This window comes from Epinephelus lanceolatus, chromosome 15, assembly GCF_041903045.1.
Source record: "Epinephelus lanceolatus isolate andai-2023 chromosome 15, ASM4190304v1, whole genome shotgun sequence".
Taxonomy (NCBI): domain Eukaryota; kingdom Metazoa; phylum Chordata; class Actinopteri; order Perciformes; family Serranidae; genus Epinephelus; species Epinephelus lanceolatus.
Genome location: NC_135748.1, coordinates 8,741,290 through 8,759,419, shown reverse-complemented (window position 1 = coordinate 8,759,419; position 18,130 = coordinate 8,741,290). Strand labels below are relative to the sequence as shown.

General features: G+C 42.9%; 1 protein-coding gene across 2 annotated transcripts; it reads right to left on the bottom strand.

The window, feature by feature from the left end:
• Positions 1–242: 242 nt before the first annotated feature.
• LOC117266727 (uncharacterized) lies at positions 243–16,213 on the bottom strand. Of its 2 annotated transcripts, none has more exons than XM_078174878.1 (5): positions 16,091–16,213; positions 10,658–14,803; positions 6,571–6,694; positions 3,199–4,092; positions 243–2,327 (listed from the first exon to the last, which is right to left on the bottom strand). In XM_078174878.1, exons 2-5 carry the CDS (start codon positions 14,097–14,099, stop codon positions 1,736–1,738), a joined length of 5,052 nt encoding a protein of 1,683 aa, XP_078031004.1. In that variant the 5' UTR covers positions 14,100–14,803; positions 16,091–16,213; the 3' UTR covers positions 243–1,735. The 2 variants fall into 2 exon arrangements, with proteins under 2 accessions (XP_078031004.1, XP_033497942.2); XM_033642051.2 differs by having other exon boundaries at positions 15,970–16,111.
• Positions 16,214–18,130: the final 1,917 nt, after the last annotated feature.

Genomic DNA, 18,130 nt, shown 5'->3' with positions numbered 1-18,130 from the left:
CAGCTCTACCAGCCTCCACGCTGCATTTTACATTGTGTGCCACCGACATGGATTTGGAGGAAAATCTTATGGACTGATTCACTTTTATCGCAAACAGAGCTAAAAATGTCAAATTTTCTCACTGTGACAAATGGTGAAGGGGAGTGAGAAGCAAATGGGAAAAAAAAATCATCTCCAACAAGTTTATCCTTGCCAGTAAAGCCAAAGATGCCACAAAGGCGAGGAGAGACAGGAAGCAAAGGGGGATTATGGGAGATGAAGTCACTAGCACTAAAAAGTTCAGAATGGCAATGGAAGCTGCTGACTGGTGTGAGACAAAGGCTGTCAATCATCTCAGCCATGGTCTCATTCTTTCTGGCAATTATACCACGCTACCTGATGCTAAATTGATGTCTAAAAATGTTACACATAGAACCTCAAATGAGTTCAAGACTGCATTAACAATTAATATTTGGCTGTATAAATAAACTTAAACTCAGCCATTATTATACACATCACTCAGGCAACACTTTCCACATACGAAACATAGAATATAGCATGAATCTCTAAGCATATTGCTCAATTATTACATTCACAATTTCAGTTTAAGTGATAAATAAAACATTTAAATTAAATGTCATTTCTAAATCCTTCCATTATTTGTTCATGTTTGCACATTCATCATACATATATATATGTATGTATATATATATATATATATATATATATATATGTAAATGTATATATATACATATACGTATATATATATATATATGTATATATATACACACACACACACATATATATATATATATATCACTCTATAGATATCTCAGTGTTTCAAAATATATCATTGACACACTGTTAAATACACTGTAAAGTTGGATGTGATTATAAAATACATTGTACACTGTAAAGTTCGACCTGTCAGTTTTTAAAAGTCAGTTTTTAAAGTACAGTATATTTATATCTGAAGTAGTAAGAGCAGGAGTTAAAGTGAGGCATTGCATGGGGAAGGAAGTGTAATTTTATATAAGGCCTGAGACACATTTACATTGTTAGATCTTTATCAATGGATAACATAATTATAGAGTCCAACAGATTGTTTTCTCCAACTGTAACCATTTGTTTGTATTATTGTATCTGAATTTGAAACATTGCAGTAACTTTGAAAACAGGTGACCAAGCCAAATCATTGAGAATGCCTCATATGTGAATATGTTTATGGTGGATTTACCTTGTAGTTGTGTTTATCCTGTACAGTACATTCAGTAGAATAAAAAACCCATGGAACTATTCATGTTTCTTATTTAGAGAAATAATAATGTGAAGCTGTAACGAATAAATCAACCCTGTGTTTCAAAATCTGACTATTGATAAAACCCATTAGGAATGACACTGTATACATCTTACCTAAGAGTTCTATCAGTGGCCGTATTTCCACATACTCTCAACCTGAAGGTTTCTGTATAGCCTGAGTCTCACCCTGTCTCAAATTTAAAATGATTATACATATATGGAATTGTGAAGGCTAGTCTAAGAAAATGCAACAATTAACTAGTCTTTTATGCAGCCTTTAGAAGGTCATAAGAAGGCAATGGCAGCAGCTAGATGCGAAATTCAAAATTTACAGGCAAAAAATCAGCACTTGTTCCAGCCGTGAGTATCTACAGAACAAGTTGAAGATCTTTTCTACCTTTTGGCAATGAACTTCAGAGGCAATTAGAACTTCTTCCAATACCATTACCTCCACAAATCAACCAGAAGAAGATGAGGATGGTGACGATGATGAAGAAGATGAAGATGAAGGGGAGGGTCTATAGGTCTCGCCTCCTCCCAGTTCCATGAAGCTTACTGATGATGATGATGCCAATTCCCTCTCCCTTTCCTTCTCCTTCCTGCTTCCCGTGCACACTGACCTCTGGGCTGGTTTAAACTGCCATGTCACCCTCTTGGATGTTGACGATGGGTCTACTGTTGTTGACCGTTGCACTGATGTAGTGACAGGCTGAGTCGCCATGGGAATGGCTGATGTATCTGCCAGGCTGGTGGAGACCCCGGTAACCTTCCTCGCTTTGCCATTGTGGTTTTTATCCTGTTCTGTGAAGAGCTCACTCAGCACTTCAGGCTCGGTGGTTTCTCCGAACAAGTCCCAGCCCGGTTCAGCAGGCATCCGCTTAGCCCGTGATGCGCCAGAAGATTTGCTACCAGCAGCAGAGATTCTGGAGGAGCGACTGGGATCAGAGTCTGATAGGTCTGAATCCCAGTCACTGTCCCCTGCCACAGAGTCACAGCCCAGTACCGAAAGATCAACAGGGCCTGATCCTGAACTCTCTGAGTCCGACTCCCTGAAAAAACACAGCAGATAGAATTTGACTAAAATAGTGAACAAGACTGAATTCTAGTGACCAAAGATATCACTTCTTTATCTAGCCAATCACCAACCTTTAATTAAAACAATTCAAAATATAGCATCTTCTTCTTTATATGTAATTGAATGGTACTAAAGCACTTATTTTAAACATGTGGCAGAAACCTGAACTCTGACACAAGCAATCTTTATGTAATTGAAAATGACAAAGCATTATTTTCAGTGCTGAAAAACAAGGGGGAAACACACACATTTGCACTAAAATATTCCATGAGTTTATAATGGAAATTAAATGAATGATGGTTAAGAACCAAAGCATGCTTTTGTATGGACATGGAATTCAGTAGGTCAGCAGTTGGGCTTCCTGGTTTAAAACAGCCTGGGCTAAGCCACATCTGCCCTTCCTGAAATGTCTGAAAGTTTGCCAGGACCCTCACCTCCCCGGCTGAGCTTTATGGTCTGTTCTATCTACATTCCAACCCTCACCTATAGTCAAGAGCTTTGGGTAATGACCAAACAAAGCCAATGATCTCATTATCAAAGGGTAGTGGCAGATGGTGTGAGGAGCTAAGACACCGGAAAGGAGTTGGACTGCTGTTCCATTTTGTGGAAAGAAGCCAGTTGAGGTCATTTAGGTATCTTATTGGGATACTTCCTGTAAAGGTATTCTATGCAAATTCAGCTTTGAGGAGACCTCGTTAAAGACCTAGAACACATTGGAGGGATCACAGATATTTCAAAGGGAACCTTCTCAGTATCCTTCAGGGAGAGCTGTTTTAGTTATTTCTCTGACCCCTCACTGAATAACATGCACTAGAGTAAACACACATACAAACAAGTACATGTACCTTCCACTGTAGGGTGCACTTCCTGCAGGGCCCAATAGGAGGCAGGCTGGAGCAGCCAGGTAGACAAAGCTGTCAGTGCAAAGAAAGTCTCCTTCCTCTGGTTTTTGTGGGGCAAGATGAGTCAGCTTGGCAGTCTGTTCTGTATTGGATTGGTCCAAGTGTGTTTTCAAGCTATCCAAATGTTGTGGTACACTGACTTGTTTTATACCAGGGGTGGGAACTTCTGTCAATGAGGTGACTTCACCCTGGGAGCCAGGTCTTGCAGACACGGCAAGGTAAACAAAGCTGTCCGATTGGACAAAGGGATCTATATCACCACAGTCCAGTCCTGAGGTTCTGATTGGCTTCTGATTAGGATCTAGGAGGTGTTTGATTGGTTGTTTGGAGGGAGACAGAGGAAGAGGGATGTCACCTCCCATGAGGGTCACTTTTTTCCTGGGTGGTAACTCTTCACTTTGTGGGGCATTAAAAGTTGTGGAGCTGTCAATAGGTGTATGGTTGAATTGGGTCTTTATGACTGAGACTGTACCTATCTTACCAACCCTTCTCTCACTCTCATCTTTGCCTCTCACTTCATCTCTCTCCATCTTTCCATGCCCTGCTTCCTCTCTTCCACTATCTCCTTCTATGTCTTCATTCATAGAGGTGTTAAGGAGTGAAGGGTAGCACCACTGGAGCTCTGCACTCTCCTCCCTCCCCCATTCCTTTAACCCTCCATCGTCCCCGTCTTTCTCCAGTGACGTGCTGCTGCTGCCTAGGTCAGAACCACTGACTGGCTGGTCGCTGTCAGAGCTGGCTTCTTCCTGGCTCTGATTGGATAAGGAGAGGAAGACACCACTGGAGTCGGACTCCAGCGTAAGGTTGGAGTCTGGAGAGCTGTCCTCCTTAGTGGAGCTAGAAAAAAGAGAAGGCTGTCAAATGACTGCTACATCCTCATGTGCCTCCTGTGACTTCTATTATTCTCTCTCTACCATTGGTTACCACAGATGCCATCAAATTTGTTATAACCTACTTTTTCAGATGAAGGCCATTGATTTGTTTTTGTCTCTTAGCCTTACAGAGCACTTTTGATTTTTTTATGCCTCTCATTTAAATGCCTGCCCAGATGTCTTGGTTGATGGACACATCATTATGAATACATCAGCTCTTTAATTTGGCTGAGGACGTAGCACAGTTTGGTCTATGTCCTCACTAGCCAGGAACAACACAAATAATAATAATGAGTTGATTGTTATAATGATCTGCTAAAGCCAGATTCAGGAAAGGGCACTTTGATAGTGTTTCTTTCACACCTACTACATTTGGTGCAAATCAAATGAAATGACTTTTACAGTTCATACTGACATGTGTGATATGCTGTCTAATGTGTACCTGTATTCATTTCATAAGAATCCTTTTTATAATGGTCCAGAGTTTTAAAATGATCCAGATCACAAACGTTACCCAGAATAATTACAACCACCGTAGGGTTAGTACTGCAAAAAGAAGGAAGAAATTTGAAAAGCAAGCTTTCCCTTTTAATGAAGTAATTAGGTAAACAGATATTAACCTTATTACAGCCATAATGCATTATCAGTCCTGCCAGTAAAAGCCCCCAAATCCCAAATTGTGGTGCAGCACCATTTGAACCTCTCAAGTCCACATAGTTTACATTCTAAAACTAGTCAATGCTGTAGAGTCAAATCAGTCCGTATTTGAATGTGAACTGTGTGGACTTAGGCAGGAGGCAGTTTGGGGCTATCCTAAATGTAACTGATTCAATGATTTCATTGGAATTACAGTGACAGCCAGACTTTCATGGCTTTAATGCCTTTCATGGCCAATAAACAGGACTAATCCAGTGTTTTTTTACCCTGAAACAACACAAATTTGGATTTTGTCTCCTTTTTCTATTCAGCTTATCAACACTGCGCTGCTCACATCTACTGAATGTGTCTGTTCTCATCTCAAACCATGGACACACACTCTGTTCTGAGATGTTCATTATAATGACAGATGAAAAGCAATGAAATAGCAACACAATGCATTTGGTAGTCCATCATAACAAATGTATGAATGTTCTCCCACCACATTACTCACAAGTACACATAAATGACTCAGATTGCAGTGTTTAAATTGTTGCAGTGAGAAGTCAGCTAGACTAAACTACAATAATGATTACTAAATGCCGAAGGAAACTGTAGAGAATGTACAAATTCTGAAAATGACTTTAGGAATCTTTTACTACTGTTTATGCTGTTTTATTTGTAAGATTTAGGAATCTATCTGAACTCCAGGGCTTACCAAGTTTGTTTATCATCTTCTCAAATTCATTCACTGTTACTGTTCTGATTCACTGATTACACATGGTGTACCTCAAAGCTCAAGTGTTGGGCCACTACCATTTTGTTTATCTCTATCACTCGTGGCTCAGCCCCAAGACGTTTTGTTCATTTCTTTTGCATTTATTTCTGTGAAGAATCCAAACACTACCTATTTTAAACAACAAGAAATCTTGACACTACACTGCACAGTATACAGCTGCAAGTCAGATTTGGATTCTGATATATTTGATTGCTCTGTTACTATATATAAAAATGTTAGAAAATGAGAAGTGAAAAAAGACAACCAAACTGTTTTTTTTTTGTTGCTGTTTAAAGCAGCTTTGAAATTCTCAGGAACATAAAGTGTTACATGTACCATGATCCATGTCAATATGATGACTCTGGCACCCAAATAATTGATTTTTAAAAATATCTGAATATCCTTATAAAAGTATTACATCTGTTAAATTGCCCCAAAAAGACAGTAAATATGAATGAATAGCATATGCAATGGAAGACAATTTGAACTGGGAATGCTACCATCGAATACCAAGTTGCGCCACTTTATTCACTTTACTCTGTATGGTGCAAAATTATGGCTTATATTTTTATTCTTGCACCTGTATTGATATTTTAGATTTGCTTTTGTCATATTTGCATTTGCCCTGCGATAGTCTGGAGATCTGTCCAGGGTGTAACCCGCCTCCCGTCCAATGTCAGCTGGGATAGGCTACAGCCCCCCTGCGACCCCTAACAGGATAAGCGGTAACGGAAAATGAATGAATGAATATTTGCACCCTTTCCTACTTTGCACTGCAAAGTGCTGTTCAACAATTTCCCTTAGGATAAATAAAATTCTTGCCTATATTATCTTTGAACTGATGTTACAGTGGCATTGTTGCCTAGGGCATTTATAACCCTGCCTAACCATTCAGTCTGTATTGGTTGCATTAAAACCGGCATTTTGTTTTGGCCTGTGTGATGAACATTCAGTCCCGAGATGTATGTCAAAGTATGGTGAAAAACAGTTCAGAGTCTGTGCTGACAATAACCATTTTTGTGGCATTACCTTGTGCCAACATTGGAAGTCCCAGTCGATTTGGTTGACCAGTCAGCAGGATGTCTGTCTGTGTCTGTAGCTGGTGAGGCCATAGCACTGAGCTCCAAACTGACCTGGGATCTGCTCCCCACACCTGGAAAAATTCAAAACAGATTCAACACAATTAAACATGAGAAATGGGAGATATAATCAAAACATTACGCCATTCACCCCCCTTCTTGTCAAGCATTTGGATACTTGATCACAGCCAATTGGTCAGTGCTTATACCACCTACTGGCTGTTTCAACATTTGTTCTTTCTGAGGCCTTCCTGCAGAATTGGAAAATGATGCACACATTTGTCTTTGAAGGCAGTTTTATCAGTTACAGTACCAAAGCCAACAAATCCAAGTCTTGGTAATCCATCACACCTCAGATGCATGGCAATCAAACAACCAAGCCAAAATCCAAACCTCTTTAGATATCCCCTTAATGTTACACTGAAACTCCCCTCCCCTCTCCCTGCTATTCTGAGCTCAGTATTTGTATGTAGGGAGTGACGAGGTCAGAGCCTTGAAGCCAGACAGCAATGTTGTACATATACTACATTCACATGATAATCAACTCCACATCAGCTGGCTGACTTGCCTGAAATCAGACAGAACTGTCAGCTCATTACACTTTGTTTCCATCTTCAGTCTGACATTGTGTCTACCCTAAGTGATTTCCACGAGGGAGGGGGATTTGATTTTCCCTAAACAGTCACTAGAGACCAACATATCTGCCTGAATCAAACATCATTTTAAGTTCACACTGATGTGTAGCCATGCCAACATGTCTGTTTTACTGGGGTTTTAAGAGTGGAGCAAAGTCAAAACAAACTACGATGTCAGGGGATACTGAGAAGTGATGGCAATTTAGAACAGCCTCAATAGCAGCATCTATCTTGTCTGTCTTGTTGTTATTAAAGGGCCAGTGTGTAAAATGGGTTGAAAACAGTGACATCAGTGGTCAAATTCTAGATTGCAGGGCTCATTCACTCACCCCTCCCGTCAGGTAAATGACGGTGGCCTCGTAGGGACAAAAAGCCTTGCGCAGACATGAGTTTTTCAGGAGTAGGTCTATATAGCGACGAAGTGAATGTTTATTTAGAAATCTAAACCATGTTACGATATTGTAATGAATCCCTCACGCGCAGGAGACCAGAGGAGCGTTCGGGAAAAAGGCCAGTTTATTTGAGCACTCCAAAAACTCTGGTAACACTCCAGGGGGTAAAAGACTCCGTCCCAAACTCTGACTCTTCTAGCGTAACACACACACTCCATACACACATTCTCGTTTATGATACCTAGCGGGCACCCCCTCCCCTCTCTGCTCCGCCAATCTCCAGCCCGCACACTGACTGACAGCGGAGCCGGTAAACAGAGCTCAGCTGTTTATTTAGCCTAGCAATATCTCTGGACTATAGTAGCTGCAATGGACGACTTTGAACGCGATTTTGAAGAGTTTCTTGTAGCGGACACAGACCCAGAGCCATACCTGTTTGAACCGGAGCACACAGATGAGGAACTCCATGTGTTTGATGCTGAGCGGGTGAGAAGAGAGGCTGAATGCACAGAATGGGATTCGGTGCTACTGCTGCCATCGTTGGGGAGATATATCATCAGGAGGAAAAGCGCCGCAGAGAGTGCATCACAAGGAGTGAAGTTGCGTCTTCTTTTCCTCGCAGATGACGGTTCGGGTTCATTCTCTCCTGTTGCGTGGTAAGTGTGGTCCATTCGCAAACTTTATAACTAAAAAAACTTTTCACTACTCTCTATCGACGAACTACTACTAATCACTCTGCTGTTTCCTCCTCCTTCTTCCTTCCTTCCGCTATCTTCGTTGGTTTATTTATACACGCGAAACACATTCTCTGGCTGGCTGGATTGTCCGCTAGGTCTGCCGTACATACATGGCGGTGCAAGATGGCGACCTCTCTAAAGCAAGGCCCTTGCTATATATATATATAAAAGCATAACTTTAAGGCTACAAAAACCAAATGAATTTTATTTTATAGCGATTATACACTTGTATAAACATATTAATGGGTAGAATATTCAGATTCAGATTCAGATTTGACAATAAACCATGCCAAATATTACACACTGGCCCTTTAAGCAGGGTTTATACATTGAATCAACGCTGTACCTACAACGCAGACTCTGTGATTACGTGTACCCTATGCTGTGTCCTATGCTCTAGCCTGATGAGCACCTCTCCAGAAATGTAACTACATGTCGCAGCAACACAGACCTCCTGTTTTTGTTGATAATCTGAAAACCATTTCCATCAGTTGAAACAAAACTTTTATTTACTTTTATTTCACAGATAAGAAACTAGGGATGAGTGAGTACACCATTATCTGTATCTGCTCAAGCTAGTAATTTATCCATCTCTGTACTCGGGTGGAGTTTAAACAAGATGTGGATGTGACCTAAAGTGAACAAATGGATGGGGCCCTAATCAAACGTTGTTATTTTAATCCTGAAATTAATATGGATTGATCAGAAGTTGCTATACATATTATTTATTAAGAAACTATTCACAGAACAATCTCAGAATTATGCTTCCAATCCCGTTAAATCACAAGACTGAGTGACTGGACACAAAGACGTGCTGTGTTTACACGGCAACTCGCGCAAGACTAGCTGATGGCTAGTGGTGGTGCTAGTTCTCTAGTCTTGCGAGAGTTGCCATGTAAACACAGCACCCCTGCAGGGCAGGCTAACTGACCATGGTGAGAAATGATGCCATACAAATGGAGTAAATTACGTCTTTGCAAGTCAATTTTGCATGCCGCAGCTTCAGGGCACTTGGATTATGACGGAGGAGCCGTTCTGAAGTTTTTGAAATACATTAGCTGAGTTTTATTACATTTTCAAAATGTGGGTTCCATGCACTTCAAGTGTAGCTGTTATTCCAGCTAGCTGTTATCCTCCGATAACCCGAACAAGTTTTGTGGATTAAAAAACTACACTGGACTTCTTGTAAGCATGAGGGTCAGTAAGTACTGTCTGTATTTTCATTCTAAAGTGGCCATTTTCTTTAATGTGAAGAGAAACTGCTGTTCGTTACTATGCCAGATGAATCGGTAAACTCAAATTGATTCAGAGGTCTGGACCCAGGCAACAGACTGACTGTTATATTTACCACACTACAAACAATTTAACTCAACCTTTGCACTTGGTAAAGACCTCTGACAGATACTGTAGGTCTCAGTTCAGAATGTGAGCCATAAGCAGGTGAACTACTGTAGCAAACTGGTCAGAGTGTTGGCCTTGGCCTTACTGAAAAGTATCTTAAGGCTGAGATGATCTATAAACTATCTGAGAAAGCGAAGGTGTTATTGAAAAGTATTTTAATATACCCATTTAATTTTATGGAATTCATATCAAAGGTATTGTGTCTTTATTAGACTCATATTTTCCTTTTGTGATCCCTGCATAAAATTATGTGCATAGTGAGATTGAGCTGTGTGTCCAGGGAAACGAGACCACTGAAATATGTCATTATATTTAGAAAGACTTCTAAGGGAGACAGGAGAGGCGAGACAGACTAAAAACTGGATTGCAATGATGAGACACAATGCACTTGCAAGTTACAGATTTTTTTCATGTTCTAAAGTCAAGCTTGTATTGTTGTTTTTAAATGGACAAAACAGTAATAGCACACTATATTTATCAAGTTTTAGAGATTCAGGTTTCTGTGATCTCACGTGTCACGGTACGGCACTGGTCAAACTCTAAAAATCACAGGTTCCTACATGTTCTGTAATGCAACCAATAGCATCTTTTCTCAGGCCCTCCTCGCATGGTAAAAGCCCACTGCTTTCGAACGCCATGCTTTTAGTGTGTAGGGCAAGCTCTCTGTTTCCTAGTTTGAAGTCTCAAAGTGAAGCCAAGATAACCCTGATGACATCACTATGACATAATCAGGACAAAGCTTTTCCAATACAGTAGTTTCCATGTCAAATAAAGTGAACTTTGAAGGTAAGATTAATAGTTTTCCATTAACCTAAATGAAATACTGCGAGAAGAATGAAAACAAAAATATACAAAATCCAAATAATGTCTACCTGTCATGACTGCAGCTTTCTCTCTCTGTGGCCCAGGGTGTGTTTGGTACATGTCTGCTCGTTCCCTCTGCGGCTCCAGCAGTGATTGGTATACATCCTGGGTGTCCCTGTGGGGCTGAGACAGGTCTAGATGCTCCAGGTCAGAGTCCAGCTCCCTGGCTCTCCTTTCCAGCTCTGTCAGGCTGAGCTCTGAGGCTGCCGAGGAGGGTGGGTGTGAGCCCCCAAAGCCAACTGGGGGCCGGAGAAGAGGCCAACGTTGCAGGGAGCCCGAGAGGGAATCGGTATCACCACCTCCTCCTGCTCCCCCTTTCTCCCAGCCATCCTCCCACAACGTGTTGACCATGTCAAGGACAGCATCCCAACTCTCTATCCCGCCTTCCTCTCCAAATGTGCCTCCTTCTCCTCCCTCCACTTCATCTTCTTCTTTCTTTGATTTAGCCACCACCTCCTCCATCTCTTGTCCATGCTGCTCCTGTATTCCATCTTTTATCTTCATTCCTCTATCCTCTACTTTTTCATAGATTATTTCTACACTCCTTTCCTTTTTCACATCTTCCTTTATGTTTCCATCTTCTTGCGTTTTCCCTTCAACCCTTCTCTCTGACTTTTCTCGTTTGGTTTCCTCTACCAGACCCTCACTGACAATAACTCTCTCATTCTCCTTAATCACATTCTCCTCTCTTTTGTCTTTCTCTTCTCTACGCACTTTATCTCGCTTCTCTTCCTTCCCCTTCTTCTCCTCCGTCTTCTCCTTACTCTGCTCTCCTTGTTTCTCCTTGCTCCTGGATCTCCTGGGTTCCTCCTGCTCTCTGCAGACTCTCCAGTGCTCCAAGTTTTGCTCCTTCAGGGAAGCCCTGCCCACCAAACCGGTCCCCAGTCCTGGATCTGCATGGGAGGGCTCTTTAAGTGAGCATCGTCCCACAATACTTGTAGAATTCATAATGGTTGTTAGCGGGTTCTCTGAGTAGTGGCCTTGACGGGGGTGGAGGTGGGCATGTGGGCGCCTCTTTTCCAATGCTGAGAGGACAGAGGGGAGTGGGGGGAGAATAGGGAGGTTGTGGAGTGCCCCACCCTGTCGAACAGTCCTCTTCCTAACAATGATTCGGCGAGGCCAGGTGGACTCAATGCCCTCAGCGGGGCCTGTTGACTCAAGGTCTCCAAGTCCTCTGCTAAGTCGAGGACTGACCACACCTGGTCTGAGCCCTGTGGCCGTGCCAGGTCGAGTCCTGGAACTGGACTTGGATGATTTGGACTTGTGGGACCTGGAACTTTTCTCTACATGGCTGAATACAATTTTATCGATGTCTAAAGGCTTTTTATCAGCCTGATCTGCAAGGGCAGTATCAGTTTTATCCCCAGCCACAACACTTATCTGAGCTTTATCTGTAGTGTTGTTGCTGTTCTGGGTTTCGCTGACAACCCCAGTCTCAGTGTTAATTTTAGTCACTGTCTCATTACTAACCTCAGCCTCTAGTACTGGCTCAGGCTCAGACGTAGGTGCAGTCTTAACCTCTGTCTCAACTTTAGCTTCTACTCTGGACTCTTCAACCAAGCAAACCTCATTGTTAACTGTAGCTCCATCTCCAGCTTCTGTTACAGTCTTGTTTTCCACCTGCTTTGAACTAGATTTAGCCTCAATCCCTGCCTCGATCTCTGGCTTCATCTCTGGAGGAGGTCCACCTCCAATCTCAACTTTATCCTCAAGCCCAACCCTGTTGTCATTGTCAGTCACAGTCGAAGTTACAGTCTCAGTAATAGGTTCTGGTTTAGCCCTTCCACTTTTTTCTCCACTTCTTGACCCTCCCCTGTGTCCCTCCTTGTTCACAGCTGGAGCCATATGTTCTATCTCCACCCCAGACTGCACTTTTCCTTCTAGATCCCGTCCCCCTGGTCGTGTTTTCACCTGAGAGCCCATTCTTGTTTCAGACCCATTTTTAATGCTAGCCCTGGATCCATTGTGATATTTGTTCCAACTTTCAGCCCTATGGAGTTCTTGTATTCCAGCCCTGATTTCAGCCTCAGACATGTTTCCAACTTCACCTACAAAAGTTGGCCCACACCCAGTTTTGCTGTCAACTAACACCAGTCCCACACCTCCATTGTCAAACTTTGAAACCATACCCCCACCTACACCTTCGGGGCCAACCTTTGACCCAGCTCTATTCCTACCCACAGCACCTGTGCCCATCCTGGGGGCAGCACTGGGGGAGGGTGAAGGTGAGGGCTGAGGGAGCAACAGGGGCGTGGTGTCTAGAACATGGTCGGATTCTAAAAACACTGAGTCTCGGTCTGAACGCAGAGGAACTGGTCTACCATACCCAAAGGTTCCAAAAGTTGATGTCTCCCTCCTCTCCCTCTCTCTCGCCCTCTCCCTCTCCAACCTCCCTCTCTCCCTCTCTCTTTCCCATTCTCGCTGGGCCCACCCTCGCTCCATCTCCCTTTCTCTCTCCCTCTCCCACTCCCTTTCTCGCTCACTCCGGCCCCATCCTCCTCCTCGATCCCTCATGTCCTGCTCGAGGTCATGAGCGGACAGTTGGACCAGTGGGGCACGGTAGGGGGATCGTCTAAGCTCATGAGGTGGTGACATCCTGAGGCTCTGGGTTTGGGAGTAATGCCTCGGCTGGATGACGTGGGGAGGGGAACAACGCAGACTCTGAGACTGACTGGGGCGAGGTTTGGCAGGGGAGAAAAAGACCGGAGTATGGTAGCCTGAGGAGAGAGGTGAGCCAGAGAAGGGGGAAATGAGAGGAGAGGTAAGGGAGGAGGACTGGCCCCCCTGGGGAGGGTAGTGCCCAGGGTTAAGATACCCCCCTCCTCTCTCCATCATTTCGGTTGTAGTAAGCTCCAAACACTCCAGGTGTTTTGGAGGTGTCAAGACTTTCCAGGAATGTCGGCCATCTCTGCTCTTTGTACTGTCTCCATGGTGATGGTGTGGGTGATGGTGATGTTTCTTGGATGAGGAGGAGGACACTCCTGGTGCTGAGAATGATGACACAGAGGGAGAAACTGATCGATTAAAACATCCTGGGGAATGGCAGCCGCTACCATCACCATCCTGCCCCCCAAGCTTCAATGAATCATAGATGGCTCTTTCATCCAGTCGCCGAACAAACGAGGGGTTCGGAGTTAGAGAGCGGGGCTGCGAATCAAACATGTCAGCTGGAGACCTGCTAACCCTCAGGGAGCCGCTTGCAGAGTAGCTAAAACTCCCCTCACCTCCACCGTCTCGCCTTATGGACCCTCCAGAGTGATGGTGATGACTGTCAATCTGTTGATTGATGCACATTGTATCGTAGATGGATCGCTGGGGTACGTAGCCGTCTCCGTATCCCCCATCCACTCCCCCACCTCGTCCTCCCATTCCCCCATCCCCAGCTCCATGCTTCTCCAGGCAGCAGGAGCTCTTCCTGAAACACCCGGGACGGCTAAGAGGCTTGCCCATGATTGGTCGGATGGCTGACGGTGGGAGGGGTTGGGAGGAGGCACGTTTGAAGCTTGAAGGGTGAATTGTGAATTTGTTTATTAAACTAACTCTGAAAAATTTTGCTTGCAAAATCAATTTCAGAATGTGCAAAATGCATGGCAGCTGGCTTTGAGAAGGCCATGGTGAAATAAAAGAAACAAAAAAATGGCAAATTCAACATTTTTGCTTCTTCTTTTATGATAAAATACTGAAGCATATTCCCTCCGTTTCAATGACAGGTCAGAGCAATCTTGTCATCAAAGTACGGCATTGCTGCAAAAAAAAATCAGCTTGTCAAAAGCTCCATGATATGAAAACAATGTGAACAAGATAACATCCAAATGAAATTGCTGATAGAATCCTACTTTGTGAAATATTCCAACAAGATTTTGAAGAAAAATATTAGAATACAAGACAAAATATGTCCAGTTTTTTTGTCCACAGGGGCACTGATCTTAGCTCATCTTTTCTCCTCTTCTCTTCCCAACATGTCCGCATTTGTCTTTATTCCTGTTGTTTATTGTTCTGGTTGTCTGTTCAGAGTCAATTAAGTCTTTATCCAGTGGAGCGTTAGTCAGTCAGACACAAAGCGACAGAAAGGCCAAGCACAGCAGATGCAGGACTGAATCCAGTCGGAACTTCTCCATTCATTTTGGCTGTTTTTGCTGATTACCATCGTCTGTCTGTAGAAAACAAAGCAAACAACAAAAGATTTTAACAGAAAACAGCTTGAAAAAATTCTCTTCATCAATATCAAAGTGAGTGGATATTAGCATAATAAGATATTAGTTAACAATCATGATTTTCTTGCATGTCCAATTAAAGGGGCACTCCACCAACCTAATGAGTGAAAACAATGTACAGCTGAGACAACCATTGATAAAAACCTCAAATTTACTTTATGTAGAACTTTTTCTCCTCAGGATGAGCTAAACACCAAGCTAAATACTGATGTCAATTTTGTTGGCGTTATATCTAAGAACATTAGACCAACATAACAGTTCTGACAACCAAAAAGATAAAAAAAAATGTACATAGGCAACAAAGCAAAAGATAAAAACCTCAAACAACTCAGCGAGCATTTTGAAGTTGCAGAGATGTTAATGCGACAGCCTGCGCCAAGAAGCCTTAAAGCCCCGTGCAAATTTGGTGCCAAAAATAAAGTCAAGATGACGTCAACATTCCTTCAAAGCTGTTCCCTCTATCAATATGAGAAATCAGAAGCTCAGTTTTTCAACATGTCATCGGGAACATTTTTTGATTTGATGTTGCTGCTTTGAACTGGTTCATCTCCAGCAGCTAGCCCGCTAGCTCCAGCTTTGTCAGAGAAAACAACAGTATGATTATTAGCTCTGAAAATTAGCTTACAGGAAGTCATCAACATCTCAAGAAAAAGGCATTTAAAACTAATTTTGACCACAGAAGCATGGCATCCACCACACATACTGCAAGATCTGGTAACCTCAGGACGACAACGATTAATTTCATCCCACTTGAACCAGTTCAGAGGGATACAAAAGTTAAAAGAGGAATGAATAATCATTAATTGGCTCGAAAACTCCATTCACATACCCAAAAACATCTTAAAAAGCTTCCCACACCAAAATTCAAGAAAAATGTAATATTAAAGAGTCAGAACTGTCTAATTTTCATGTATTAGTGATGCCTTCCGCACAAATTAGTTAAGCTCTATCAAAGGAGCCTATTGATACTTGAGAATCGTCTCTCTATCTCTACCCCTGTCTTTTCAGCGTGCCTTCGTTCTTAAGCATCCTCTCTCCCTCTCTCTCTTTCATCACTGCTGCTGCCACCTGCTCTATTTTCCCCTGATCAATAGAAAAGCCAGAACCTTATCAACATGGTCACAGCCATTAAAAGGCATCAGTCAATCCAGTCCGTCGATCTCAGTCCCATCCCGCTAATGTCTTGTCATTCTGCCTCAAATCAGCATCCTCTTTTGTTTTTCTTACCGGCATCTCTGCCCCTGTCGTTTCTCTCTCTATCTCTGCCGTTTTTCGCTTTTTCTGATGCTTGTCTCCCTCTCTCTCCCTCTCTCTCTCCCCCTCTTTCTCTCCCTCTCCCTCCGCTGTGAATCATGCCTTCTGTCAGAGGAAGGTTTTTTTGACAAGCGCTCTCTCTGCCAACCAACACACCAACGCAAACCCTCCTCCTCCTCCTCTTCTCCCTTTCACTCTCTCTCCCTTCTAGCTTTTCTTCTCCTCAATTCAGCCTCCCTCTACCTCTTGCTCTCTCCTTCTCTACCTCCATCTATCTATCTATCTATCTATCTATCTATCTCTCTCTCTCTCTCTCTCTCTCCCCTCCCATTTACACTCCACACAGCTTCGGGGCTTTAAGAGCTTTGGTGCTGCAAAGAGACCAACTTCTCCTCTCCAGCTGCTTCTCTTTTCTCTTTTCCTCCATCCCATCTCTCTCTTTCTCATCTCTCACTCATCATCTCTCTCTAATGCTATCTTTCTATCTTTCTCTCTTCTCCCTCTCTCATTCCCTTCTAGATTTAGTTTGACCTGAGTAGGTTACCCTTGGGAAATCATCACCATCAGACATTTTAGAAATGAGGTAACGAAGGAGAAGAGGAATGAGGGGTCTATCTATCTATCTATCTATCTATCTATCTATCTATCTATCATATCCATGTTTCAGTCTCCCACACACTCTTTTCTTCTCTGGCTCTCTCCATCCCTCTTGTAGCCCTCTCAGTTTGCCCTCTACCTCCCACTCTTCACCTCAGCGTTAATGCAACACGCATCACTGTGGAGGCGGCAGGCAGAGTGAGAGAGACAGAGAAAGAAAGAGCAACAATGGATACTCACATACTGTACAGTGCAATTTAAAAGCGTCGTCATCGGCAACATCATTTGGCCATACACAGCTGTGTGGAAAAACAAGCTCTATTTTTTGTCATTAAGCAGTGTTCATGTCATGATCAGTGCTATCATAATGTACCTTTTTCAAGCGTTCCTCTCTGAATGATATAACAGCTATTACATTTTACATTTGCTGTTGCAAACGCTCCTTGAATGGAATCCTCTGGTGCACAGACAGGGATGTTTCTTTGTTTCCGTTTGGTGTTGAATAAACAGAAAAGGAAGAACAGAGTGATGAGCTTGTGCTGCAGCCACCATGTTTGGGCGAAAAGAAAAAAAAGAGTGCCACCTACAGAAACACAAACTTCATCCAAATAAAAAAAAATAAGGAAGATGGTGTCACCATGCTGCCCACATTGTTTGATTGACACACTGAGAGATTGATCTCTTGGGAATCCAGTGATACATAGCAACAAACACTGCAAACATAGCAGTAAACACTGCATAAGAGACTGCATACTTGTGCCAAGGCTGCACAATGTAAGCCCAGACACCAGATGAAAATGTTGGCTGTGTATATTTCTGTAAAGCACTTACATTACATTTGTATGTTTTATATGTATTATGATGGTGGACAGCATGTCACATAGGCAAGATGCCTGCCAAGCTGCAGATCTCTGTGCCAGACCAGCAACCAACAAAACTGGTTGTGATTTAGTGAGTCATTGCTGTCTTTCCATAGGCTTTTAGGCACCAAATGTGGGTGTTAACTGGGGACTCATCGCCGTTTTTCCAACAAGGCAAGTGCCATGAAAAGCGGTTGTTTTTTACTGATACTTAGTGTGTTTCCCCCTGGGACAGTGCCACAAAAAGCAGTTGTTCTTACCAAGACAATGCATTTCCAGCTGAGATAGTGGCATGAAAAACAGGTGTTTGTTATCGAGACATCACTGTGTTTGCTGCCAGGATGGTGGCACAAAAAGCGATTGTTTTTTACTGAGACATCACTGTACTTCCAGCTGAGATGGTGGCACAGGAAGCGACTGTTTTTTATCAGGACATTGCTGCCTTACCGGCAGAGACAGTGGCATGAATGGTAGTTGTAAAAGTGGGTACTGTTCCAAAATACTTTCAGCCAAAACATGGTCTTTCCTTACCATAACCAAGTGGTTTTTGTGTCTA

Bases quoted from the DNA above. Each gene is read 5' to 3' on its own strand.
- LOC117266727 (XM_078174878.1), bottom strand. From the start codon at position 14,099: ATGGGCAAGCCTCTTAGCCGTCCCGGGTGTTTCAGGAAGAGCTCCTGC. The intron at 6,695-10,657 runs GTAGACATTATT...GAATTTTTCCAG, and splicing joins GAAAGCTGCAGTCATGACAG to GTGTGGGGAGCAGATCCCAG. The intron at 2,328-3,198 runs GTACATGTACTT...GTGTTTTTTCAG, and splicing joins AGTGCACCCTACAGTGGAAG to GGAGTCGGACTCAGAGAGTT.